This window comes from Ostrea edulis, chromosome 4 (assembly GCF_947568905.1).
Source record: "Ostrea edulis chromosome 4, xbOstEdul1.1, whole genome shotgun sequence".
Classification (NCBI taxonomy): Eukaryota; Metazoa; Mollusca; class Bivalvia; order Ostreida; family Ostreidae; genus Ostrea; species Ostrea edulis.
The window spans coordinates 49,333,092-49,360,959 of record NC_079167.1 but is presented as its reverse complement, the minus strand read 5'-3'; the positions used below and the strand labels follow the sequence as shown (position 1 = coordinate 49,360,959).

General features: G+C 36.8%; 1 protein-coding gene across 2 annotated transcripts; it reads left to right on the top strand.

Moving 5' to 3' along the window:
* The first annotated feature begins 554 nt into the window (after positions 1–554).
* LOC125670945 (integumentary mucin C.1-like) lies at positions 555–27,220 on the top strand. Of its 2 annotated transcripts, XM_048906394.2 has the most exons (8): positions 555–692; positions 7,887–8,015; positions 8,438–8,536; positions 9,527–9,637; positions 10,596–10,721; positions 10,857–11,054; positions 21,326–21,456; positions 27,107–27,220. In XM_048906394.2, the coding sequence occupies exons 1-8, from the start codon at positions 617–619 to the stop codon at positions 27,200–27,202; spliced, it is 966 nt and encodes a 321-aa protein (XP_048762351.2). In that variant the 5' UTR covers positions 555–616; the 3' UTR covers positions 27,203–27,220. The 2 variants fall into 2 exon arrangements, with proteins under 2 accessions (XP_048762351.2, XP_048762352.2); XM_048906395.2 differs by lacking the exon at positions 21,326–21,456 and having other exon boundaries at positions 575–692.
* The last annotated feature ends 648 nt before the right edge of the window (positions 27,221–27,868 follow it).

Here is a 27,868-nt window from a genome sequence, read left to right as displayed (position 1 = left end):
CCCTAGTCTATCTCTATGGTAGCCTGCCCAAGTCTATCTCTGTTGTAGCCTGTCCTGGTTATCTCTATGGTAGCCTGTCCTAGTCTATCTCTATTTTAACCTTCCTTAGTCTATCTCTATGGTAGCCTGTCCTAGTCTATCTCTATTCTAACCTTCCTTAGTCTACCTCTATTGTAGCCTTCGCTAGTCTATCTCTATTCTAACCTTCCTTAGTCTATCTTTATTGTATCCTCCCCTAGCCTATCTCTATTTTAACATTCCCTAGCCTATCTCTATTTTAACATTCCCTAGTCTATCTCTATGGTAGCCTGCCCTAATCTATCTCTATTGTAACCTTTCCTTGTCTATCTCTATTTTAACCTTCCTTAGTCTATCTCTATGGTAGATTTCCCTCGACTATCTTATCTCTGTTGTAGCCTGTCTTAGTTTACTTCTGGTGTAGCCTGCACTGGCAATCTCTATGGTAGCCTGTCCTAGTCTATCTCTGTGGTAGCCTGTCCTGGTTTACCTCTATTTCAGCCCTGACCTATCTGTATTGTAGCCGGTCCTTGCTTATATCTATTGTAGTGTCAACGGATTATGTTTGCGTCCATGAAATGTTCGTGACCAATTTTGCATGATAAAGACAGATAAGGCAAATCACTTGTCTTGTACAATGGTATGGATGTGGCTTTTAGTATTGGTATTTCCAGGTATGTTAAGTCTTCGTACCGATATTGACTTCGAATATAAATCGAACATACATTTGTTAATTTATTTAAGGAAATGATTTGCCCAGTTTTTGATTTGCTTTAGCATCTTGTTTTTTTATCAAAAGTTTGACTTTCAATCTGATTAAAGAAAATCATTCAGCCATTTTTATTAATTTCAGACAATAAATCTAAATTTCCTCTCTGTAAATAGAAATTCAGCATCCAGTGATTGATGAATGGTGTTAACGTAATCCCACTGATGACCTCTTGCTATCTTTTGATGATGAAGCTTTTGTTTTGTTGACTATCAAAGTTAATGTCACAATAAGCACTCGATGTAAACTTTCTATTTCTGGTATGAAAATTACTAGTACCTATATGCCTCTGATAAATAAGGAAAATATTTTTAATTATTAAATACAAATGCAAAAAATCCTTAGAATTGACATATTGAATTCATGTTGTTTCCCATTGCTCTTATTTGCCTTAAGATTGACATTTCCACAAATGTCTCCCTTTACGTTTAGAGTTTAAACTTTATTTCATGAATATAAACAAACAAGTTCTACAACTTCCATTTACGCCTCTTGTCGACTTGGATATTGGAGTGACGGGGTTATTGATGCGGGAGGAATCCGGATTACCCGGAAGAAACTTAAGTGTTGGCGTGGATGACCACAATACCCTCTAAAACACCCACTGTTGATCCTGAGGATCGAATTCGGGTCGCAGCGGTGCGAATACGTTACCCGGGCACCGTTTAGACCTCTAACTTCCACATCAATAAGAGGACACAAGTTTCAATCTCTAGATGAACTGTGTGCAGTCTTGTATGTAACGGTACTTGCACCTCTCGTCGATTGAACTGAAAGAACCCAGTGAGACAGGTGCCCACGAAAATTGCCTCACTTCTCGAAATAAATGGGAAGAAAATTGTCAGATGATTTCATCCATAAAAGTGCCTTGCCATTAGAAATAACAGGAAATTGTAACCAGATTCAAACGACTCTGTTCAATATGCCTCCACAGTGACATTTCTGTTAGTTTTCCATCATAAGGCGCCTACATGGAGTGCAGAGGAGCCATATTTGTATACAACGATGATCAGAGTATATGGATGTGTAGCAACAATGGTGGGCAAGCTCAAGTGGGACACCTTAATGTACACCGCACTAAACTTAGGCTTGTGTGTATTTCAAAATTAGAAACCACTTTGTTGGCCATAAACTATAAGACAATAGGGCCTTGCACCACTCCTACCACCCAAGATCCTGCACTTCCAGAAGAAATCACCATAACTACCTCACTGGATAATTTCATAGCCAAATTAAATCATAGGCTCTGGTGTATATGTTCTTTGATGGGGACATTTCATGTTTTAATTTCTACTTGGAAGAATATCTTTATAAACAAGATAATGATTTCATTGACCTAAATTAGAAATGAAGAGAACTTCGGTCTATACGGGTTACTCTGAAAGACCCACATCTCTCACTTCTTAATGTCGAGTGCTTCAATGTCGGAGGACCGGTAAATACCCAATTTTACGTCTTAAGTTTGACTTAAAGGTAGGAGCGGAGCTTGAGCTCATGATCTCCCGGTTACGAAATCTAAGCAATCCAGAGTTTTTACCTAGTTCTAGTAAATGGAATTGCGCATTCGTCAAGAGGAAGATAATTAAATGTTGACACGCCCTTAAGAGATCCAAATGAGCTAAAAGCAAAACGAGATAAATTGTATGCAATATGTATTCAATAGAAAAGTTTGAATTTGCTGACGGAACATCGTTTTTACCCGAGTTTTATACCCGCCATTGCATTTTGATAGCCCAATGAATTACTGGATTCTTGCAAGGCCATTCTTAGCGAAAGAAAATTAAAATCATGACAGAATTTTACTCTTTAAATGTAACAGAGCTTAAACAAAACTTCCAAAATCAGGTGTGACATGTACCTCACTTCGCAAGGTAGAATTTGTTGTTAATCCATTTTCAAATGTTGCTTGTCCCGGGTTTGAATTGTGTGTTAATTTCTATGGCGGTAGAAAAAAATAATCAAAAATACGAAGTCGGATAATTTGAAAAACTAGTAAACACCCAAATTTGGTTCTTGGAAATCTTTTTGTCATATTTTAATATATTATTATAGTTTATATCAATAGAAAAACATGTCAGAATAAAAATAAGATGTCAAAAAACTTCCGAGAACCAAAATTCGTGTTTACTAACAATTTTCCGACTTCGGATGTTCAATTTTTTTTCTACCGCCCATACAAATAAACACACAATTTAAACCCGGGACACGGAACATGTGGAAATTCATTACTATTGAGTAAGTGTTGAATTCCTTGTGACAGATGCATTCATTGATGTAAGAGTAATGGGAATATTTTGTCTGTTACGTAAATACATCGGTGGAAGCGTAAACCGTCACAGGTTCCGGCATTTACACATTTTCCAGCATCAAAACAGGAAGTTTTGCGACGAGAGTGAATGTAGGCTATGCCTGTTAAAGAGTAAAGGTATAGAACTTTAGATATAGGGTACTCAAGTTAGCCGATGTAAAAACAATAAACCAAATGATATAAAATTCTACTTTGTATTCTAATATATTCATACATAATCAATCTACATTGCTACCAAAGTTCATCCCGAAATTCCGTATCGTTCCCAAAATATGCAGAAATGAATTCGGGAAAATGCCTCTTATTTTCGGTCGACTTTTAGCTAGGCCCTGGCACTATACGACTAAACAGAATGTTTGAGCATTGCAGGCCCGTCGTCACGATTTTGTGATTGGTCCGGCCATTTTTATGATTGATCATTTCTAGGGGGGTCCGGGGGCATGCTCCCCCGGAAATTTTTTTATTCTAGGATGCCCTTAGAAGCGTTTTCCGGTATATCTGACACTAAAATTCGTGCGCTTTTTATGGGATTTTTTGGCATATATTTTCAATATGTTCGTTGATGAAGTCCATCAACGGAGGGTTAAAGGTTCGAATTACACGCATGTTGCAAAAATAGTACATGTAAATTTAATAACTGAAATTACAGGTACGATTAGTGAATGCACTATGCTTTTCGTGCACCGGATTTGTTCACTTAAACTTTCCAAAAACACACCGCCGTCGCTCTTTTGTTGTTGCGAATTCGTCAGCAATCGCACACAGGTCTAGCAAATCTGTTTTGTCCTTGTGGATATGTAACATCATTAGATTGTTCAAACGCACTTGGGTCATTGTCGAACGCAAGTATGTTTTGATGCGCCGAAGTGCGGAGAATGTGCGCTCACTGGTAGCGTTTGTAGCTGGCATTACTAATAGTATCTTCAGCAATACCACGACCTCCGAGAATAGTGCTCGCTCTGGCACTGACTGGTCTGACAGAAATTTCATGACGTCAGCGAGCGCAACTTTCCCCTGTTCAGCGTTCACGAAATGGGCACGTAGCACCTGTAGCTGTGCCTCTAATCTGTCGCGGTTGACGTCACTACCATAGAACTCACACACAAAGTCCAGCTTTTCTGTGAATTCTGTCCTGATTGGCTGTGCGGATTTGATCAGCAGGTCCTCGACGTTCTGAAGAACACGGTATCCCGGCTGGTCGAACCTGTCCTTTACACTGGCCATGGCAAGATCGATCGCCTCGAAGTACTTAGGCCGGAACACGGTCTGCACTGTCTCGGGATGGTACCCAATACCGTCGCCAGTCTCATACCGTTTTGGTGCCTTACTCCTCCGGGGAACAACGGGTTTGTTCACATCCATGCGATCACTCTGGCTTTGAACTGTAGTCCAGAAGGAATCGAAACTGTCGTCCGAGCGCAAATTTACCAAACTGTTCAGAGTCCGCTTTGCTAGTCGCTGGCCCTCAGATGCTGACAGTGACTCTTGCTGCAGAGATTTGCTGAGGTTGTCCGTCAACGAAAGGATTTCGTGCGCAAGCATTACGCCGAACAAGTATTCGAACGTCCTCATCTGTGCAGACACTCCGAGTATACGAGCCCTGATCTCCGAGTCCTTGGAGTCACACTCGTCCCATAGATCCTGTAGCACTATGTAGTTATCTACCAGACTTTTCAGACTAGCTGCACGGACGGTCCAGCGAGTGGGACACAGCGTCCTAAAACCCGGCGTCTCAGGGGCGAGTTCCTGCTTCAATTTCTCGAACAGACTGTCGCGTTTAGGGGAATATTTCAACAACTTTGAAATTTCGTGAGTCGTGTCAAACGCATCCCTCATGGTTTTAGACTGTTTCACTGTATCGCCCACAGCCAGGTTCAGCGCATGCCCATAACAATGAGTGTACACTGCACGGGGCTCCTTCTCGTTGATTTGAGTAGCCACGCCCTTTTTTGCACCAGACATATTGCTTGCCCCATCGTAGCATTGACCACGGCAATTGTTCAATGACAGGTTCATTCTCAACAGACAATCTTCGATGGTCTTGGTCAACGTGTCTGCATCAATTGAGGGCACTTTGGTTAATCCAATAAATTCCTCTTGTGGTTCTAGATTTTCATTTACATGTCTAATCACAAGCACAATTTGTTCACGGTTTGATTTGTCTGTGGTTTCATCTGCCATGATCGAGTAGAACACAGAATTCTTTATGTTCTGTGCGACATCTCTCAGAATGGATAACACCATGATTTTCAACATTTCATTTTGGGACTCTGCACACGTATACTTGTCATTTTTACGTTTTATCCAGTCTAGAATTTTGGAATCATCTTCACCTCTGAGCTTCAGTAACTATATATAATTACTTTCACTGTCGTCACCATCACCGTGCAACGCTAATCCTTGGCGGGCAATGAATCTGATTGAAGATAGGACCTTTAACAGACACTGTCGGTTGACTTCTTTGTCATTTGCATGTGACACTGACAGCATTTCACCTACATCCTTGGTCACTTTTGGCAAGGTGACCACACGCTCGACCGCTGCCTGGTGGCATTCTGATTTCTCGTGGCTCTTGAACCCTGCCGTTGCATCTTTCCAGTTTGAGAATCCTGACTCAAGGAACGCCTTGTCCGCTTTAGTAGATGTGAGCTTGCCATCTCGTTTAGCTACCATGCACACGTGACAGAACGCAAGATCGCGGGGCTCATCGTAGTGTAACCATGGACGGAAATCGAACCAACTACCTTGGAATGATCTCTGAACAGGGGCTTTCTTACCTGTAGTAAAATAAGTTAACTTTAAATATAATAAAAAATTATTATATTCAAATTGTTTTGAAAACTATTTTAACAGTCTTACAAATAAACTTACGGACAGCAGTTCAATGGCATTTTAATAACCAAGTCATGATAATGTATATTTTTACTATTTTTAGGCAAAATGTTAGTTTAGTGCAACCCAACCCTACCCAGCCCTACCTAGAAAACCCCCGACCCTAGACGAAATTGGCCTTATTTTTATTCATGTAGTACGGTAGGCATTCCTACATACTTGCACTATACTTAGCCAGAGTTTGTAATATTAAATAGTGTTTCAATATTTTAACAGTAAATGTTCATTTGGTTTTAAAAACAAATTCACACGATGTAAATATTTCCTTACCAAACGTTCGTTTTGGAAACGAAAATGCCTTTGGCTGATTTGGTTCGGATGGAACCATGCTACACGCCATGATATTCTATTTCATAGAATTGCTGAATAATAGAAATTTATGTGCGACCAGCAGTAAGATTTACAATATTGTAATTTGAAGCTTTTGATGCACACACCCTTATATACATTACCTGTCCGAAGCCACGTCGATGTCAATTAAGAAAATTTCACACTTAACACCCGAAGTAGGGCTACAATGTACGTATACTGCTACCTTCCCAATTCACAAAGTGTCTCCTTGCTCAGCGACGCAGGAGCCGATATCTACTGCCACACGCTGTGTTAGGGGCTAGCAGTGTCAACTTGCCAATTAGTGGCGCGTGTTTACATGTACTGGGATTAAGCATCGCAATCTGCGTAATAGGCCTGTTAAAGGAAGTAAGCAATAAAACCTGCAATTTTTCGGATTTATTTATGGAAAAACCATAAAAATACAAAAATCGGAAAAAGTTGGGTTGGGCATTATCGGCCGAAATATTGGTCCGGCCATGGCAACAAGCTATTACATAGACTGTGCGGTATTCGATATCATTTTAAGTTGAATTTCTAACCCCAATTCATACACTGAAGTCCGTAATATCTGTAAGTGAATGAAAAATGTAAAACCGTCTGCACTTTCACTTTTCACAACCATTTTAACCGGTGCCACTACTAGTAACTACCCACTAACTACCAAATTAACATCATTGTCATAAATCGTCAAACCCCAGTGTTAATGTGGTGTGGATAAAAATAGACATAATGAGACATTTGTATCTTTATAAAGTCTTGTTATTAGCATAAATGTGCTATAAGGAATTAATGTTGATGAAAATCAGGATTTGAGTCTCTAAATCGTTATGGTCCTTTTGTCCTTTTTGGGTAATTAGTTGTAAATTCAAATTAACAAATTGTATTCTTTGAAAAAGAGTCATCTTTCCTCTAGTTAGCTGTTCCCGTAGGGATCCGGGTTATAATGGGTCCTCGGTACCCCTTACTTGTCGTAAGTGGCGACTTAACCAGGTTAGGAACAAAGGACGTAATCAAGTGAAAAATTCGTACCCGCGTTCATAATTCACAAGCCGTAAGTAGCATTGCACGAAATTTTCCAGGCGTTATTCCAACTTAATGAAAAGGTAAAAATTTTGACGCAATTTAGAGTTTTGACGTGATAAATAATTGTGCTAGTATTAGTCACCAAAAACACTATTTTTGACGCATCCTTTTTGACCGCTATTTCACATGCTACATCTCGGGGAATAACAAAATCAATGAATATCAGACCATTATCACACCAGATTATATAACACATATATTTGTTTATCACACCAGATTATATAATACAGATATTTGTTTATCACACCAGATTATATAACACAGATATTTGTTTATCACACCAGATTATATAACACAGATATTTGTTTATTGATCCAGTTTATATTTGATGAAACCAACGTTTGATAAAAAAAAAAAATTAAAAAAAGAAAAGAAAAGAAAAAAGTCGATACTTTCAATAGAGTAACAATTTTACATCTGCATGTCATGAAGAAATAAACCGTTCTGTGATTTTACATGTTCTTTTTGTCCTAACTTCAACAGAAACACTTGTGTTGGTGTCTGGTCGTGCCAAAGCCTCACTCCCACGAAACACGGTACACTCTTGTGCGACGACTGCCTGTCCAGAAGGGGACCGCCCAATTTTGGAAAATTCGAAGTGCGTCTGCAAACGTGAGTTGTCATTAACAGAAAATTTTATAACCCCCCCCCCCCATAATTTTGAAAGTAGGTAGTCTATAAACATTACGACATTAAAGGATTCGTTTTGGTTTAATGGAAAATAACGGCTAATTTCTAGTCCAAAATGTCAAACACATCTAGAATGTTCGGATGATCCTTGCACTCTCTACACCCAATGCCTCAGACCACAGAATTCAATTTTCCAATCTTTTAAGGCACGCGCCTTAAAAGATATCCTTCTTAAATAAATGCTAGCTAGAAATGTGTAGATACTCAAATGCGATGGCTGAATACGACTTTGTCATCGTTGTTTATGAAGAATATTACAGAAATAATACATGTACATCGTAAATAAAAGTGGGATTATTGTAAAATGATAATTGGACATTACACAATGTTGTTTATTTTTGCAGGTAATTTCAATTATTGTTCTCACACTTCTGAGTGTGGCCATTGTGAACGAGATCATCAGAGTTACTGCCACAGAAGTAGCCATCAATGTGGATGTCTACGTATGTAAACAGATTTATCTATACCTCAAACTAACATATCCTCAAAAGTATTCACTTCAGTAAAATACTTGAAACTTATATTTACTAAGGTAAGCGATTTGAATCATTAACTTCCACCCCCACGATTCACATTACTCGCAGTCTATGTATAAAATGTTTGGTTATGAATGTTGAAATATGCTAATAATGCTTCCCTTAGACTCGAAGTATAAATAATTTAAATTAATTTACTGTATAGTGAAAATAAGACACTTTGATGATTTACAATACATTACACGAACTACAGTTCACTATAACAATATCGTATAGGGTACTTTGATTACCTTACGTTCATATATAATGTAGTTTTCCCGCGTTTCGAAGAATAGCGGGAAAACGTTGTATGGTAGGAACGTGTTCAATGCCTCCTGGATGCCTATGCGTAGTAATACAAGACGTGGTCATAGGGAGGCCTATATAAAGTGTCGATATCATGAGTAAGGTCATTCTAAGCCAGTCTCACGAAGTGCATGTAGCACAATTTTTTATTATTATATTTAATAATGAATAAGGCCCGATATTCACCCTTAGACGTTACTTAACACTTGCTTTCGGACACAGGTTTCCATAGTTTTTTCAAATATTTTATTTATGGTTTTTCCTGGGCGGTTTTTAACGTCAATGATGGGGGTTTCTTGACATTTTGTTATTTGCTTCAGTACATGTGTACTTGCATAAAACTTGTTCAAGTCAGTTACCATGTATGTGGTATATTTGCTGTAAAGTTATTAAACACCGGCTGTCCGACAAGCTTGCCTGGCTTACACCAAAGTTGTGTTTTGTTGTCTTGTACGCAGAAGGATTGCATTCACAGAAGTGTATATTATACTTATTTGTCTTGTTACCAAACTCTTGTCCGGACTTGAAATAAAACCAGGAAAAATTTAAAGGTACAATAAAAAGATAGAAATAGAATACTTTTAACAAATAAATTTTGTGGTCTCATTCTAGATGCACCACACGGTGCTCAAAGCTGTACCACGGATAGCAACTGCAGAGCTATGCATTGTGAACATGGACATTACGAAAAGATCTGTCATAGCAAGAAATGTTATTGCATGAGTGGGTATACATGTTTATTTTGAGCATAGTAAGAATTTCAAATTACAGTAGAATATAGATAAATACTATCTTTGCAAGAGTCGTTCGAACAATGTGTCTTTTAAGTTCCTATATATCAGCAATATATGCGATATATCCAATACAATATGCGCCCGTTTTCTGAACCTGGTTGGTGTATTAGAGAAATTCAAGGGAATAAACTGTAGATGAGAAACTTCTTATTTGTCTTTATACATTTATCATTTAATAACTTTTAAAGTGATGACTTAACAACGATGCTGATTTAGAGAAATTCAAGGGAATAAACTGTAGATGAGAAACTTCTTATTTGTCTTTATACATTTATCATTTAATAACTTTTAAAGTGATGACTTAACAACGATGCTGATTGGATGAAAAATGGGTTTGATCTCTTTGTCCAAAATAAAAATTGTTCGGACTTCATCTGCACTAAGCACGCGGGACTACTATTCTCTGGAATGCGTCTTCCCCGTTCTAATTTTAGCGTTATCTATAGAACAGGAATTTCCTTACAAGCATTGATGAAGTTTTCCGTCCAATTTTTCGTTTGATACATGCATCAAACAAAGAATTATAAGTTTCATTTCTTAAATCCCTTCCCTCGTGTAAACGATATTTTTGCGTGATTTAACAAAACGGAAATAACTCACGGAAACTTGCTCACTGGAGCAAAATCCTGCTTTCATGAATGTTATTTTTTAAGGTTAGCATTTGAAAAAAAAAATGTGCGAAGAAGTGGGAAGGGAAATCAGTCATGAATATGCCCCCTTTAAAAATGTACCCTTTAACATCTTGCATCTTAGATTAACTTATCTAATATTGCCTTGGAGAAAAGTAAGCTTAATCGAAATTCAGAGGGAATTCTTTTAATCCGATATAGTAAGATTAATACTGTATCCAAATAATCGTGCCCTCATTTTACCATTTTGATATTTAGAGATGGAACCACCCCCGGGATGTCATCGTCACCGTCGTCATCACCCTGAGCATCACGAATGTTCTGATGTCCACTGTTCTTCTCCATACAGGACTGTCTGCCTACAAGAGCAATGTGCATGTATAAGTAGGAAATTTTGATTTTAATAAGAAATATTGCCGGATATGTTTTATAGCGATATATGGACTGAGTTCACTTAAGAGTATGTCTGTATGCATATAGTCAGGAATGGGTAAAAATATGTACAAATTCTATTGCCAGGAAGTCCTCCTCCTCCAACAACAACAACGACAACAACAGCACCAACCACAACGACAACAAGACCAACCACAACGACAACAAGACCAACCACAACGACAACAACACCAACCACAACGACAACAACACCAACCACAACGACAACAACACCAAAAACAACGACAACAACAGCACCAAAAACAACGACAACACCAACGACAGGTATGACGTTTTGTAAATAATAAGACGCAAGCTTAATAAATTGAGAAAATAATATTGACATTTCCGATGTTTTTACCTTTGATATCTCTACAAATTATAATGATAGGATTTTCTTCATGAATGCGCTGCAGTTGTAAACAATGTGCCTATGAATATACTTATCGAGTATAAATGATTATTAAAAATAGATAAAATATAGGTAAATGTAGCACGTCTAATTCAACGACTGGGGATTCCTACAGAAATGAAAGTAAAATGTAAATGTAAGAAATAAACTTCAATTTTGAAAATGCATGAGTGTGTGAACTTTGGAAGTTTCACGCCGGCATACTTCATAAAGCGCATGGCAGTTCACACCCTCAGGTATTTTCAAAAATGAAATTTTGTAGCTTATTTGTTTTTCCTTTGCAAGTCACATTATTATTGGTTAAGTATGTAGAAAAAAATCTTTTGGGTAGAAGACAAATAATGTAAACAGTTTCTGTGCTTAAAAGAATTTCAAAAACAGACCTTCAGAAAAGTCCATGACAAATCAAAATTGATGCTCTGAAACTGGTCCCAGTGGGTCCCAGTGACAGTCAATAATGATTGGTTTGTTGAATACTATTCTCAACAGTACAGGACAATCACATTTATCTACACGCCATCGTACACGAGGTCTGACGTTGGTCTTACACACATTTATTTACACTCATCGTGCACGAGATCTGACATATCTACACGTCATCGTACACGAGATCTGACGTATCTACACGTGACCGTACACGAGGTCTGACGGTGGTCTTGCACACATTTATCTACACGTCATCGTACACGAGGTCTGACTTATCTACACGTCTCTGTACACGAGGTCTGACTTATATACACGTCATCGTACACGATGTCTGACGATGGCATTACACACATTTACACGTTTCCGTACACGAGGTCTGACGGTGGTCTTAAACACATTTATCTACACGTCATCGTACACGAGGTCTGACTTATCTAAACGTCATTGTACACGACGTCTGACGGTGATCTTACACACATTTATCTACACGTCATCGTAAACGATGCCTGATGGTGGTCTTACACAGGTAGATAACGTGTCTTTTAACAAAGGGTTATTGTGATATTATGTGTAAACTGAAGAAATGTATAAAGGCTTGTGAATCATGAAGTGTATTGTATCAGTTTAGTGCTCGCATATAACGTAGAAGCCCGATAAATTTCTTGTACAAGTGTGTCTGTTTGAACACTGAGCGATTTAAGCATTATCAGATCAAACCTGAAATAGAACATGGTTTGACTGCGTCACTTTATTGAGGTCAGATTACCCGATCACTCTATTGAGGTCAAATTACCTAATCATTTTAGGGAGGTTAGATCACCTGATCACTCTACTGAGGTCATGTTACCTGATAACTTTATTGAGGTCAGATCAGCTGGAAACCCTTTTTAGGTCAGATCACTTGGTAAATATTGAGGTCAGATTATTTAATTACTCTATTGAGGTCGGATTACCTGATCACTTTATTGAGGTCAGATCATCTGATCACTTTATTGAGGTCAGATTATTTGATCACTTTATTGAGGTCAGATTATTTGATCACTTTACTGAGGTCAGATTACCCGATCACTTTATTGAGGTCAGATTCCCTAATCACTCTATTGAGGTCAGATTCCCTAATCACTCTATTGAGGTCAGATAACACGATCACTTTATTGAGATCAGATCACTTGATCACTTTATTGAGGTCCGATTACCTGATCACATTGTTGAGGTCCGATTACTCGATTGCTTTATTGAGGTCCGATTACCCGATCACTCTATTGAAGTAGATTATCCGATCACTTTATTGAGGTCAGATCAGCTGATCACTTTATTGAGATAAGATTACTTGATCACTTTATTGAGGTCAGATCAGCTGATCACTTTATTGAGATCAGATCACCCGATCACTTTATTGAGGTCAGGTCACCTGATCACTTTATTGAGGTCATATTACCTGATAACTTTATTAAGGTCAGATTGCCTGTTCACTTTATTGAGGTCAGATTACCCGTTCACTTTATTAAGGTCAGATTACCTGTTCACTTTATTGAGGTCAGATTACCTGTTTACTTTATTGAGGTCAGATCAGCTGATCACTTTATTGAGGTAAGATTACTTGATCACTTTATTGAGGTCAGATCAGCTGATCACTTTATTGAGATCAGATCACCCGATCACTTTATTGAGGTCAGGTCACCTGATCACTTTATTGAGGTCATATTACCTGATAACTTTATTAAGGTCAGATTACCTGTTCACTTTATTGAGGTCAGATTACCTGTTTACTTTATTGAGGTCAGATTATTTGATCACTTTATTTAGGTCATATTACCTGATCACTTTATTAAGGTCAGATTACCTGTTCACTTTATTGAGCTCAGATTACCTGTTCACTTTATTAAGGTCAGACTACTTGATCACTTTTATTAAGGTCAGATTACCTGTTCACTTTATTGAGCTCAGATTACCTGTTCACTTTATTAAGGTCAGATTACTTGATCACTTTTATTGAGGTCAGATTACCTGGTCACTTTATTGAGGTTAAGGTAGATTTCCTAATCACCCTATTTACAGTCTTATGAGTAAAGTACCATATTTACTGCCAATTGAGTATGAGGTCAAGGGTTCAGTTTGCCTAATCAGTTTATTTTCTGCGTGTTGAATGTGAAGCGAAAAAATCACTTTATTTACGCCCTGATCAATGCGAGACCAAAGGGTTAGATTACCTAATCACTCAATTTATTGTTTGTTGAGGGTAAGGTCAAGATGTTTGACTGCTTGATCATTCTATTTAGTACCTGCTATAACAATGTGAGACAGATTGCATTATCACTCTATTGAGGTTAGATTTGCCTGAGTGAGTATTCTATTTGCTGACTAATGCGTACTAGTCCAAGAGGTTAGATTGCCTGATCACTCTACTGCCTGTTCAATGTGGGGCCAAGGCACGATTACCTCATCATTCTATTTATTGTCTGATCAGTGAACAAGTGAAGACAATGAATAGTGATCAATCTCATAATTCCTAGGAATGTAAAGCCAAGATGCCTGATCTTTTTATTCACTATTTATTGAATGTTAGCCCAAGACGTCAGACGGCATGATCACTCTATTCACTATCTACTGAGTGTGAGGCCAATATGTCAGATTGTCTGATCACAATGTTGACTATCTGTTAAGTGTGAGGGTTGTCTGATTACATTGTTTACTATCTGTTAAGTGTGAGGATTGTCTGATCACAGTGTTTACTATCTGTTAAGTGTGAGGATTGTCTGATCACAGTGTTTACTATCTGTTAAGTGTGAGGGTTGTCTGATCACATTGTTTACTATCTGTTAAGTGTGAGGGTTGTCTGATCACATTGTTTACTATCTGTTAAGTGTGAGGGTTGTCTGATCACAGTGTTTACTATCTGTTAAGTGTGAGGGTTGTCTGATCACATTGTTTACTATCTGTTAAGTGTGAGGATTGTCTGATCACATTGTTTACTATCTATTAAGTGTGAGGATTGTCTGATCACAGTGTTTACTATCTGTTAAGTGTTAGGGTTGTCTGATTACATTGTTTACTATCTGTTAAGTGTGAGGGTTGTCTGATCACAGTGTTTACTATGTGTTAAGTGTGAGGATTGTCTGATCACATTGTTTACTATCTGTTAAGTGTGAGGGTTGTCTGATCACATTGTTTACTATCTGTTAAGTGTGAGGGTTGTCTGATCACATTGTTTACTATCTATTAAGTGTGAGGGTTGTCTGATCACAGTGTTTACTATGTGTTAAGTGTGAGGATTGTCTGATCACAGTGTTTACTATCTATTAAGTGTGAGGGTTGTCTGATTACATTGTTTACTATCTGTTAAGTGTGAGGATTGTCTGATCACAGTGTTGACTATCTATTAAGTGTGAGGGTTGTCTGATCACAGTGTTTACTATGTGTTAAATGTGAGGATTGTCTGATTACATTATTTACTATCTGTTAAGTGGGAGGGTTGTCTGATCACATTGTATACGAAGGAACTGAGTAAAGTGCGAGGTGTTCCGATTGGTGTGAGGGTTGTCTGATCACATTGTTTACTATCTGTTAAATGTGAGGGTTGTCTAATCACATTGTTTATAAAGGAATGGAGTAAAGGGCGAGGTGTTCTGATTGGTGTGAGGGTTGTTTGATCACATTGTTGACTATCTGTTAAGTGTGAGGGTTGTCTGATCACAGTGTTTACTATCTGTTAAGTGTGAGGGTTGTCTGATCACAGTGTTTACTATGTGTTAAGTGTGAGGGTTGTCTGATTACATTGTTTACTATCTGTTAAGTGTGAGGATTGTCTGATCACAGTGTTGACTATCTATTAAGTGTGAGGATTGTCTGATCACAGTGTTGACTATCTATTAAGTGTGAGGGTTGTCTGATCACAGTGTCTACTATCTATTAAGTGTGAGGGTTGTCTGATCACAGTGTTTACTATCTGTTAAGTGTGAGTGTTGTCTGATTACATTGTTTACTATCTGTTAAGTGTGAGGGTTGTCTGATCACATTGTTTACTATCTGTTAAGTGTGAGGGTTGTCTGATCACATTGTTTACTATCTATTAAGTGTGAGGGTTGTCTGATCACAGTGTTTACTATGTGTTAAGTGTGAGGATTGTCTGATCACATTGTTTACTATCTATTAAGTGTGAGGATTGTCTGATCACAGTGTTTACTATCTATTAAGTGTGAGGGTTGTCTGATTACATTGTTTACTATCTGTTAAGTGTGAGGATTGTCTGATCACAGTGTTGACTATCTATTAAGTGTGAGGGTTGTCTGATCACAGTGTTTACTATGTGTTAAATGTGAGGATTGTCTGATTACATTATTTACTATCTGTTAAGTGGGAGGGTTGTCTGATCACATTGTATACGAAGGAACTGAGTAAAGTGCGAGGTGTTCCGATTGGTGTGAGGGTTGTCTGATCACATTGTTTACTATCTGTTAAATGTGAGGGTTGTCTAATCACATTGTTTATAAAGGAATGGAGTAAAGGGCGAGGTGTTCTGATTGGTGTGAGGGTTGTTTGATCACATTGTTGACTATCTGTTAAGTGTGAGGGTTGTCTGATCACAGTGTTTACTATCTGTTAAGTGTGAGGGTTGTCTGATCACAGTGTTTACTATGTGTTAAGTGTGAGGGTTGTCTGATTACATTGTTTACTATCTGTTAAGTGTGAGGATTGTCTGATCACAGTGTTGACTATCTATTACGTGTGAGGATTGTCTGATCACAGTGTTGACTATCTATTAAGTGTGAGGGTTGTCTGATCACAGTGTCTACTATCTATTAAGTGTGAGGGTTGTCTGATCACAGTGTTTACTATCTGTTAAGTGTGAGGGTTGTCTGATCACAGTGTTTACTATGTGTTAAGTGTGAGGGTTGTCTGATCACAGTGTTGACTATCTATTAAGTGTGAGGGTTGTCTGATTACAGTGTTTACTATCTGTTAAGTGTGAGGATTGTCTGATCACATTGTTTACTATCTGTTAAGTGTGAGGGTTGTCTGATCACAGTGTTTACTATCTGTTAAGTGTGAGGGTTGTCTGATCACATTGTGTGATCTATTGATGTTAAGTCAATCGGAATTCCTCGAATGTCTCGCGCACACGACATAGATCTCGGATGTAATTCACTCTTCCACGCCCCGCCCACAGATGACAACGAACGTCACATGTTTTCAGACTCCGTCAACTTATGTAAACAACATGGCGGGCGATTTCGATCTTATACAGGATACCTTTTCAATCGCCTCGTTTACTCGTGAATTTTCACAGAACAGTCCGTCAAAGGGTTTGACATACTTTAGAGAAGGTTATATTCACATAATTTCAGTGGGTAAAAACGCGGAAGAAACAGTAATTATAACTTATTTGTTAGCGCTAGACGCTTTAAATTCGCTGCATTTTAAGTAATGAAACACTACATCGTCTAACCATCGAATTGCAGGATTCGGCTGCCATCTGGGTTAATATTACGAAACGTTTTCCGAGTTTTGAATAATTGTTTTGTTACGGAATTGACGATGTTTGTTGTTCGGTTGAAACTGAATAACTATATCATATATGCTGCATTGACCGGTTCAATAAAATGTTTCATCTGCTTGCTTGCTTTTGCATCTTTTATTTTACTATTATTTATGATTTACTTATGAAAAACAGTTAAATATTATCAAGAATTTACATTGCAGCTCAAATATCATCTGTGATCTCCATTAAATGTTCAACTTCAGTTATACTTGAATGGATATTGTAGATCTAGATATTTACATTGAGATATTTACATGCATAATTTTTTTAATGGTAATGGGTTAATTAGATCATTCCAAGTTTTTATTCTACGTCCACCCAAATATCTATTTCTATTTAAAAAAAACAACAACTTGCAAATCAACAGAAAGAATGTGTACAATGTTTGATAGACATCACCATTTTGACAGTGCAGTCAAGAATATGTTAAATGACACACAATAGAAAACTTGGATTATAAACAAGAATATTATAAAGACTCGGACCAAAAAACAATTTCCTGTTCGTAAAACATTTGTTTTAATTAGTTACCCAACCTCTTGTACTATAGTACATATTGTAATTACATAGGATCAGCAACACAATATAATACTTAGTTAAAGGAGTAGTTTATCATAAATAGGACAATAAATTAAGTACCACATGATTTTTTTATTTTCAACAAATAATTCAAAACTATGGAATAATCATTGTTCTTTAAGAATAAATGGTTTACAATATCTGTCTATTTTAATTGTCAATGAATCAGCACAAATTTTTACATTTTCTTAGTTGTGAGCATTCACACATTTCGAAGGAAAATTTAAGTAATCTACTAGTTTATATTCATCATAATGTAAGTTTTCCCAAAGTTAGACATAAATTTACTCTCTTATAAAATGTTTATCATTTTAAATAATTCCTCACATTGTATACAAGTAGTACACAATGAATTCACATGCTCTACAATTTTCTCTTCAACCCTGGGTTTTGCCCAAGGGTTAGTAGGGTGCAAACTATCCAACTTTATTGATGTCTCCATATATATACATATACTAACTGGTGGGAATACACCGACAGAGATACAGAGGTGCAGACATATTTCCCCTGGTTCTTTGGATATCGTGAAACCTTTGTCCGCCATAATAAATTCCCCTTCCAGAATAATTCAACCCACCATCAGTTAACAAAGGAGTTTGTAAAATCCACTATTCTCTGCAACAGCAACATCTGACATAGATCCAGTAAATAATTCACTAACAAATATGATAATAATAATAGCCTTTTATTTATCCAAGATAACACAAATTAGCATACAGCTAGTTTCCATTGTGTCCCCTAAAGGATCACAATCCACAAGTCCCCTTTAGGTTGTAGCTGATTTGTAGTCAGAATGTATAATTTGTAACTGTAGTTTTAAAGAAGATTGTTTCTGTGATTTCCTTTCTGCACAATCAATGATAGCGATGGTTGTTGGGAATTGAGCTTTTATTCAGTTGTCATGTTGTTAATATCATTCCTATAGGACTAAATTGAAACACAACCTAACACAACATAAGGTCAATTCAGGCACAGAATATATCACTGATACACTGTGTTGAAATACAAAATCTTGTGCTAAGTCCTTAATTTCAAAAGTATGTCTCAGCCTCATCGGTGTTAATAACAACTGCGATTGTTTTGTCATATTTGTTATATCCCTCCTTTTTTTTTTTACATACTGGGGAATTTGCTCAGATGTATAAAAAACTCTAACAAAGTACAAAATGTGGCATGTCTCAAATTGATATATAATATAAAAACAACCCTGGTTTTTTTTCTCTTGCTGTAGAGTACTGTTAATGTCAAAAGGGGTGGCCTGTTGGTGGGGTTAATCTTGGGCTTCCATTGATAACTGGAGTTGCAGATGATGATTAAGTATGCTCTGTTGATGAAAGGCATTTTCTGCTGAACAGGTTTTTAACTGGTCTTGTAAATTCTCTAACTTGTGCTGCTGTTACAAGCATATCCAATGAATCTATAAAGAAACAACAACAATTTTTTTTAGCATTTGGAAGTAAAACATAGATGCTGAGAGGGGCCATGGAATTTTAAAAGGTGACCTGACCTATTACATGAAAGATCCTATGCATACATTACACCCAACAATTTATTAACTACTTATAAAATTTCAGTTTGCTCGAATTACTATGAAATCTAAATTCGAATTTAAACCATTTATTACAAATTATATATGGACATAAATTCTATTGATATTTAAAAACTTTGACCACGGAATTAGTCTGATTACTGAAACTTTAGAACTTTATCCCCTGGTATGATCTATTGTAGGAATCATGGAACGAAAACTTTGAATATGGCGCTCTTACAGTCATGTTATGATATGTATGGCTGAGCAGGGAAAATTTAAGACACCAGACCAGAAACTGCATATATATTGGTGTAAACATTAAATTAATTGACCCTAGATATGAAAATAGTTTAGATATGGGATTCTTTTTAATAGATAATATTATAGTAAAAAAAAAAATAGTATTGTGTAGCTCTTAGCACAGGTGCTTGGGTTCATGACACCCCCCCCCTCCCTTGAATAACCTAGCTACACGAATTGTTATATTCATTGGGGGAATTCTTAAAAAGAGCTATTTTGGGGTATGCATGACATTGTTGACATACATTAGTAGGATTTTCAACAAGAAATAATTCAAATCAAGTCGTGCGGGTTATTTGGCCAATTCGGGAGAAGGGGGGGGGGGGGGGGGGTCCTGAACCCAAGCAGCTGTAGCTCTTAGTACATGTATACACATGACATGGGCATGTATTATTATCAGTCCCTGATTTAACTATTACTATTAACTAATACATAATTGTCTGCTAAGACTAACTTACTTTGTGTGCCGGTCCATTCTGCTCTTACTGTGGGGCCTACCACACGCCTTTATCCAACGTAAACATTAATCTTTATGTGATTTTGGGTTTGGAAATGGGATAAACATTACTTCTAGTATCCTTTCTGGGTAACGTGAATCACTGTTGCATTTCCCCGATGCACACAATTCCACCAATTTTATGAGAACTCGAAGTAATCAGGCTAAAACATCTGTACCTCAAAACCTCCGTCATCATAAGTTTTGACGGAGGTAATGGCGGACAATTCTTCCGCGATTCTGATTGGCTGTGCGAAGATGATAACCGCACCTCCCCTGACGACAGTGGAAGCGTGAATACGATGGCATCCATGAGTGAATTTGATGCAATGTCAATTAGGACGTCACAGCCTTCCGCACTACGTTACGTACGTCATAGCTAGCAATGCATCAAATTCGCTCATGGATGCCATCGTATTACATCCGAGATCTACATGTATGTCGAGTGCTCGAGATATTCGAGGAGTTCCGATTGTCTGTTGAGTGTGAGGACAAGAAGTCAGATTGTATGATCACTCTTTTGGATTCACATTGCCTTATTACTCCATTTTCTGCTTGTCATGAGGACGAGGCCAAGATGTCAGATGACCCCATTCTATTGAGGCGAGATCGTCTGATCATTTTATTTACTGGCTATTGAGTGCGAGACCAAGAGATAAAATTACCTGAAATTGTGTCGGGATAAAAATTTTAATCAATAATTTAATCCACATATTTTATCACTTTACTCATATTACATGATTAGTAATAAAACACGATTAAAAAGTCTACATTATGTGTTTATTCTATATTAGAATTTATTTTCTTTTGCATTGCATAGCACCAACGATTCACTAAATCTACGAAGTACAAAAAATATATACATCGTTTTGCTGAGTTTTGTACTTCAAAGCCCCTTTGACATTATTCTTCCTTTTGTTAACCATGCTGGCTTTCAGTTAATTTTCTTTTATTTCAACCAAGTTAGAAAATCTTTGGGTTGGAGGGAAGGGGAGCCTGGTAAACTTGCTTGGCTATTGGGTACAGTTTTGCGTCGGTAACCAAATTCATTGGCCCGATATAGATCTAAACTGAATCCAAAAGTTTGATAAACGTTATCAAAAATATGTGAATAAGTTGAAGAAAAAAAAGATTCGCATTAAAAATACACGCGATATTCCCAATTTTGTTTTTATGAACGGAACTAGGTAATTTAAGTTGTGCCGAAAGAATAAATATAACGATGTACCAGATATATATTCATATTTGCGTCAACTTCTTGACAAATTAACAGGTGTGACACAGGTGTCATGTCCGCACTGTGACGAAACTTTAGACTGTACCTGGAACAGAACGTGTCCGGTCTCCCAGACGTGTATGATTAGATCTTACACCGGATTTAGATTTACAGTGCACTGCTCTGTGGTACGTTTTTAATGTTTGAACGTTTGTGGTATATATGTTTTATTGTTTGTGTTGATGTTTAATTGTCTGTAGTCATTTGGTGTGTGGTATAATTGCCTGTGGTCCGTATTGATATATAATTGTCCTTTTTTTTTATATTTTTTTTTTTTTTTTTTTACATATTTGTAAAGTGGTGGGTTTTTTTTTGGTTGTTTTTGTTTGTTTGTTCATTTGGTATGTGGTATGTTTTAATGTTTAATTTTCTGTATTAAGTTTTAATTGTTATTTGTGTTGATATTGATTTGGTATGTGGTATGTTTTGATGCTGACTTGGAATGTTGTATGTTTTGATGTTGACTTGGTATGTTGTATGTTTTGATGTTGACTTGGTATGTTATATGTTTTGATGTTGACTTGGTATGTTGTATGTTTTGATGTTGACTTGGAATGTTGTATGTTTTGATGTTGACTTGGTATGTGGTATTATTTTGATGTTGACTTAGTATGTTGTATGTTTTGATGTTGACTTGGTATGTTGTATGTTTTGATGTTGACTTGGTATGTGGTATGTTTTGATGTTGACTTGGTATGTTGTATATTTTGATGTTGACTTGGAATGTTGTATGTTTTGATGTTGACTTAGTATGTTGTATGTTTTGATGTTGACTTGGTATGTGGTATGTTTTGATGTTGACTTGGTATGTTGTATATTTTGATGTTGACTTGGAATGTTGTATGTTTTGATGTTGACTTGGTATGTTGTATGTTTTGATGTTGACTTAGTGTGTGGTATGTTTTGATGTTGACTTGGAATGTGGTATGTTTTGATGTTGACTTGGTATGTGGTATGTTTTGATGTTGACTTGGAATGTGGTATGTTTTGATGTTGACTTGGTATGTGGTATGTTTGATGCTTGAATGTCTGTCGTAACGTTAACTTGTTTGTGGTATACTTTGATGTCTATATAGTATGTAACATGGTGTGATGTTTATATAATTTGTTGGGTGCTTTAGTTGTCAGCTTAAATGGACTACGATTTAAGATATACATTTGTACTACACTTTAATGAAAACGTAAAGAAAGCTTTTGGAAATCAAAGCGGTAATATTGCTGATTAGCAATCGGCGAACTATTTCCGAAATCTTGCATGGTTTATGTAGATTCAACTCACTGTTAGTAAACGTTGTAAATACTTAATCTGTATGGCTCAAAACTGATGTTAGTACATTAATCAAGGAAAACAATGCAAAAGTTCCCAAGAAATATACTGACCAAAAAAGAAAGAAAGAAATGCACAGTAGTTTTTCGCTGAATTCATCCTTTATTTCTTTGGGGGGGGGGGGGAGGTCTAGAATGAATCACCTGATTACTCTTTGTTACATCTAACGCTATTGTTTACTGGATAGATATTCTATAGAATTCAAGGACAATAAAACGTGATTTCATAAAATCCTAAGATCGGTCTCTGTAACTCGATATTGTTGTAAGTTTCTAAAGCACGTGATTCAGGCACGAGTAGTCTATGAACTGACCGGGTTCACGATATTTTATTGCGTTGTCTTTAAATGTAACCGCCTTTGAATGATGAACAACGCAATTTGGACGACTAGAAGCAGGTGTGTCGCAATTTGCAGTTGCAATAGAAATTGTGTGGCACCAAAATCCTATACAGGAAGGACATCATTGGTTCTCATACAGGGTACATTGATGGCTCAACGATATATTAATGAAGTCATGGTTCCAATAATGCAGCGTCCTGGAGCAGTATTCCAACATGACAACACCAGACGACATACTGATCGTCTAACACGTGATTCTGCAAAGATTCAGGTTCTTCCTTGGCCATCCAAATGACCAGATTTGAATCCTTTCGAACATGCATGGGACGAATTAAATAGGCGCAACTGCAGCCTCAGACTCTGCAACAACTGGCCCAAACTCTGCAGTTAGAGTGGAACAGCATCCCTAGACAATTTTAGAGACTTAATTGCGTCCATGGGAAGGGTTGTCAAGCATTCATTGGTTTCGTGGGGGACACAATAGAAACTTAATTTGAGAGACCTTGAACTTTTAATGATTATAATTATCATTACATGCAGTGGTTGTGATACTTTGATTACTAACCCAGCATTTACATCATTTTTGTGTTATCAATTATCAAGTATTTTCTCATGTCATAAAATGAATATGAAATTGTACTATGTCTTACTTCTTTTATCAGTGTATTACCGATTCTGCTTGAAATCATTTTTATTAACCATCAGTAGAGAGTATGCCAGATATACTTTTGCATGAAATAACAGATAAGTTTATTGAATTAAGAAATGCAAATTGAAAATACAATGTAGATGCTTTTTAGCTCACCAGGTGATAATGTCCTGAGAGCTTTTGCCACCACCCCCTGCGTCACTAGCGTCTGTTGACAACAGGTTAAACTTTTAAATTCTTCATTTCCAATAAGCTACTAGCCCTACATGATTTAAACTTACCTGCTTAAAGTTTTCGTCGTGAAAGTATTAAAAGAAGCCCGACTTCAAGATGCTATTAACGCTGCATATCTCTACTTACATATCTCTACTTACATATCTCTACTTGCATATCTCTACTTACATATCTCTACTTGCATATCTCTACTTACATATCTCTACTTACATATCTCTACTTGCATATCTCTACTTACATATCTCTACTTACATATCTCTACTTACATATCTCTACTTACATATCTCTACTTACATATCTCTACTTGCATATCTCTACTTACATATCTCTACTTACATATCTCTACTTACGTAGGTGATGATGTACATGTGTAGACAAGCATTAATGATTAGGATGTTACATCTTATGTACATTTCCAAATACGTCATCATGTTAAAGATTTAGATTTTTATTGCTCGTGGCACTCGACTTGGTGATGAGAAAGATTGTTGCTGAAGAAGAAAGAGACATAATGTGGGACTTTACACTAATGATGATCTGGATGTTGGAGATGATATTGTGCTACTTAGTTCGTACCAAAAAACATCCACGGGAAACCTGACAAATTAGAAACAACCTAAAAAAAAAAAAAAAGTAGGACTTAAAATTAATGCTGTCAAGAGAGTAAGTCCCAAACAACAGCAACCTATTCAAAAGTTAAAGAACATGGAATTAGAAGACGTCACCAGATTTGTATATCTGGATGCAACCTTTGAAACAAGGAAGATGTACATGTATGGAAGTTATGAGAGGAAGGGTTTCAAAGGTCTCCTCTGTTTTCGCAAGACTCAAAAGGATATGGAACTCAAACTTCATCAACAAGAAAACAAAACCGAGGCTTTATAAGACACTAGTTATACTAGTACTAATGTATGGATGTGAAACATGGAAAATTAATAAAGGGGATGAAAAGATGATTGATGTGTTCCACATAAACAGCTTGAGAAGAATTCTTCAAGTCAGATGGCAGAAAAAACTAACAACATCAAAATTACTGGAGGGTCATTTCTCAATAGTTGTGGCTGATACATTTATGGATGCACACAACCACTAATGATTTGTATACTAGTATTTCATTTGACCTAGATTTTCAGGGTGGGTTAACATTTTTTTAGTTGGATTATTTCTCAGTAACTACATCTTCTATATTGTTCAAACATGTATAGTTGATACATCTATGGATGCACATAAACGCTAACGATTCGGATGCTGCAACTAACCTACAAATTCTCATTGATTAATAAGATTAAAGGTGTTTTTCCAGGAGAATCATTCTCATTGACTGTGTATTATTTGTTCTTCACAGGCCTTCCTGTCTTGTAACTCTAATAAAAATATCAGCAATTTAAAAATAGCTCTACTTCGCAACCAACAGTCATTTAAACTTATTCGTGATCCAATCATAGTGCTCCTTTACAAAGGGTTGATGATGACCGTCGGTTGCAAAGTACAGCTGAAGAAAAGAATACTTTTCTCTATTGGATCTATTTGGCACGTAAATCTTCGAATTGACATGATTTTGTTTTAATTTGAAAATGTCATCAGATGGAGATATTAGGATACAACTTCCATTATAATGCAAATGCCACCTGTGTACATGTGAAAAATCAGTCCTCAGCGGACCCAACCTAATTTCGAGTGAAATTAATAGGTCAATCTTTCAAATTTATCCTCAAATAAGGAAGTACTTTGCATGTTTGCTAAAATCCGGCGACAATTTAGATGATTTATAATCAAGTTGAAAGCTATAGAATGCAGGGTAAAACGACGTTATTAGTGCCCTCCCGCTTTCTTTACTGTCCGTCCCTCTGTCAGTCAGCCCATCCTCTTGGTTTTCTACACTTTTTTCTCCGTTTTACTTGCGAGGATTCATCTGAAACATGCAGTGTAGTTTCATAGTGGCAAAATCCAGATCAAGATTGAATTTTGTAATTTTTGATGGACAGGTGTGAAAGAAATGAATTTTTATATTGTTACGTGGTTTATATTCATCGGGATCGTGTTCCGACGGAAAAGCTATAAAAGTAGGACATCGGAATAGAAGCAGTCGATGAAACTCGGTCGATGATTGTGTAAATAATCACTTCATTAATACTTCAAGCTCATTAATCGTGAAAAGAACATATCAATGAAAATATATACCAAATATGTCCATCGCGCGAGTATTTTTCTGTATTCGGTGAGCGAAGTCTGATCAGTCGGCAGTACCGGTACTCGATTTACCGCATTCCTGCAATCTTACTGAAATCGCGGGTATTCGAAATCTGCCTGGAATGGAAGCAAACGACCACTAACGATTGAGGTCCGGAATATGATCTAACATTTCCGGATAATTAATCAGGTTAAAGTTTTCCGGAAATAATTTTGCAGTAACAGTATTTCTAATGTTTTTCAAACTTGTATCACAGACGCATCTTCAAATGTACATAATCACTAACGATTCGGTTACATTTTTTACAGCAGGGTCATTACTTTTTACATGTATTTTGTTTAAACTTGCATCAGGGATGCATCTTAGGTTACTCACTGCCATGATTCGGATGATGCAGTTGACCGGCTTTTCTAAATGAGTGATCAAGTAAAAATGTGTTGCAGCAAGTCATTTAATTATCAACAGGAACTACTATATGATTAATACAAATGGATGACAACACAAATAATAAGACACACGCTACTTTTCCCCCTCACAAATTAACCTAATCCGCCTACATGTAACCCTGTCCTCTTTCTTTACTGTCATTTTCATTCTTAATTACGTTTTTGCTTAGATACACATGTAAGTTCATTCATGTTATAAAAATCAAGTTCTGTAAAAGTTTTGTTTAATGTTTGCTTGTTGGGTGATATGTTAAAGTATTTAAATTTGTTTGTGTATGTTTGCGAATTATATGTTAAAGTGCTTAAATATCGTGTACTACGTTTTGGGAATGAACATTTTGTGTGGTGTAATTTAGTGTTTAGATGTTATGTGGCGTGACTTTTTTAAAGTTTCATTACTTCAATTGCGGTTTGATTATTTTTCGATGAAATATTAGAGCACCCGATGTGTATGTAATGATAAATATGTACTTGTTTTTCAATACGCACATGAATTCTAACATTAAACATTTCTGCGGTTCTGACGTAATGTTACAGTATGTATTACCAAATACATATAATGATAATCCACGATTTGTTTTCGTATTTCAGAGAGATGACTGTAACTTTATACAACTTGCCTTACCTAAGGGTGAGATCTACTGTTGTGACGATAGACAGTGTTTAACCACATACCTGGGTATTTGAATAAATATACTAGTAGAACATGCTGTTCTGTCAATTCTGCACATCCAATCGTTATTGTGGTTTCATGATATATTTTCAAAAGAATAGCGTCTCAACTAGTTTACAATGTATTGTAACGTGTTTGGGTTCGATGATTCGGACCAGTCTGGGGCAAGTATGATTATTGATGAATGAATATGTATTTAAAACAAATGAACAACTAAGATAACGAACGAGTCAATATATACAAATAGTATTCAGGATTACATATCCTAATCACACATAGCAATGAAACCTATAAGGTATGGGTAAACAAGGCTGGGATCTATGCTAGTCTGTATCCACTACCGGACAGATACTTGTGTAGTATGTACGTCCAACTACAACCGGACAAATCTCGACACCAATAAGGCAATAACAGAGGAAATACTTTATTATTATCCTCTAGACCAGTATACTCGCCACCGTATACTGAATTACATTAATACACACCGTATTAAATATTGTCGTACCTTCTCTTCTGTCGAGCTCCGAAAATGAACTGCGATCTATTGCCAGGACGCCCGTATTTATACTACTGAGCACCCGAACTACCCTCGGATGCTATCGTAATGCCTTACGATAAAGCCCGGTTGACGTAAGCTTTATATTTAGCCTCTAACAGGTTATGATACATCCCGAAACCGA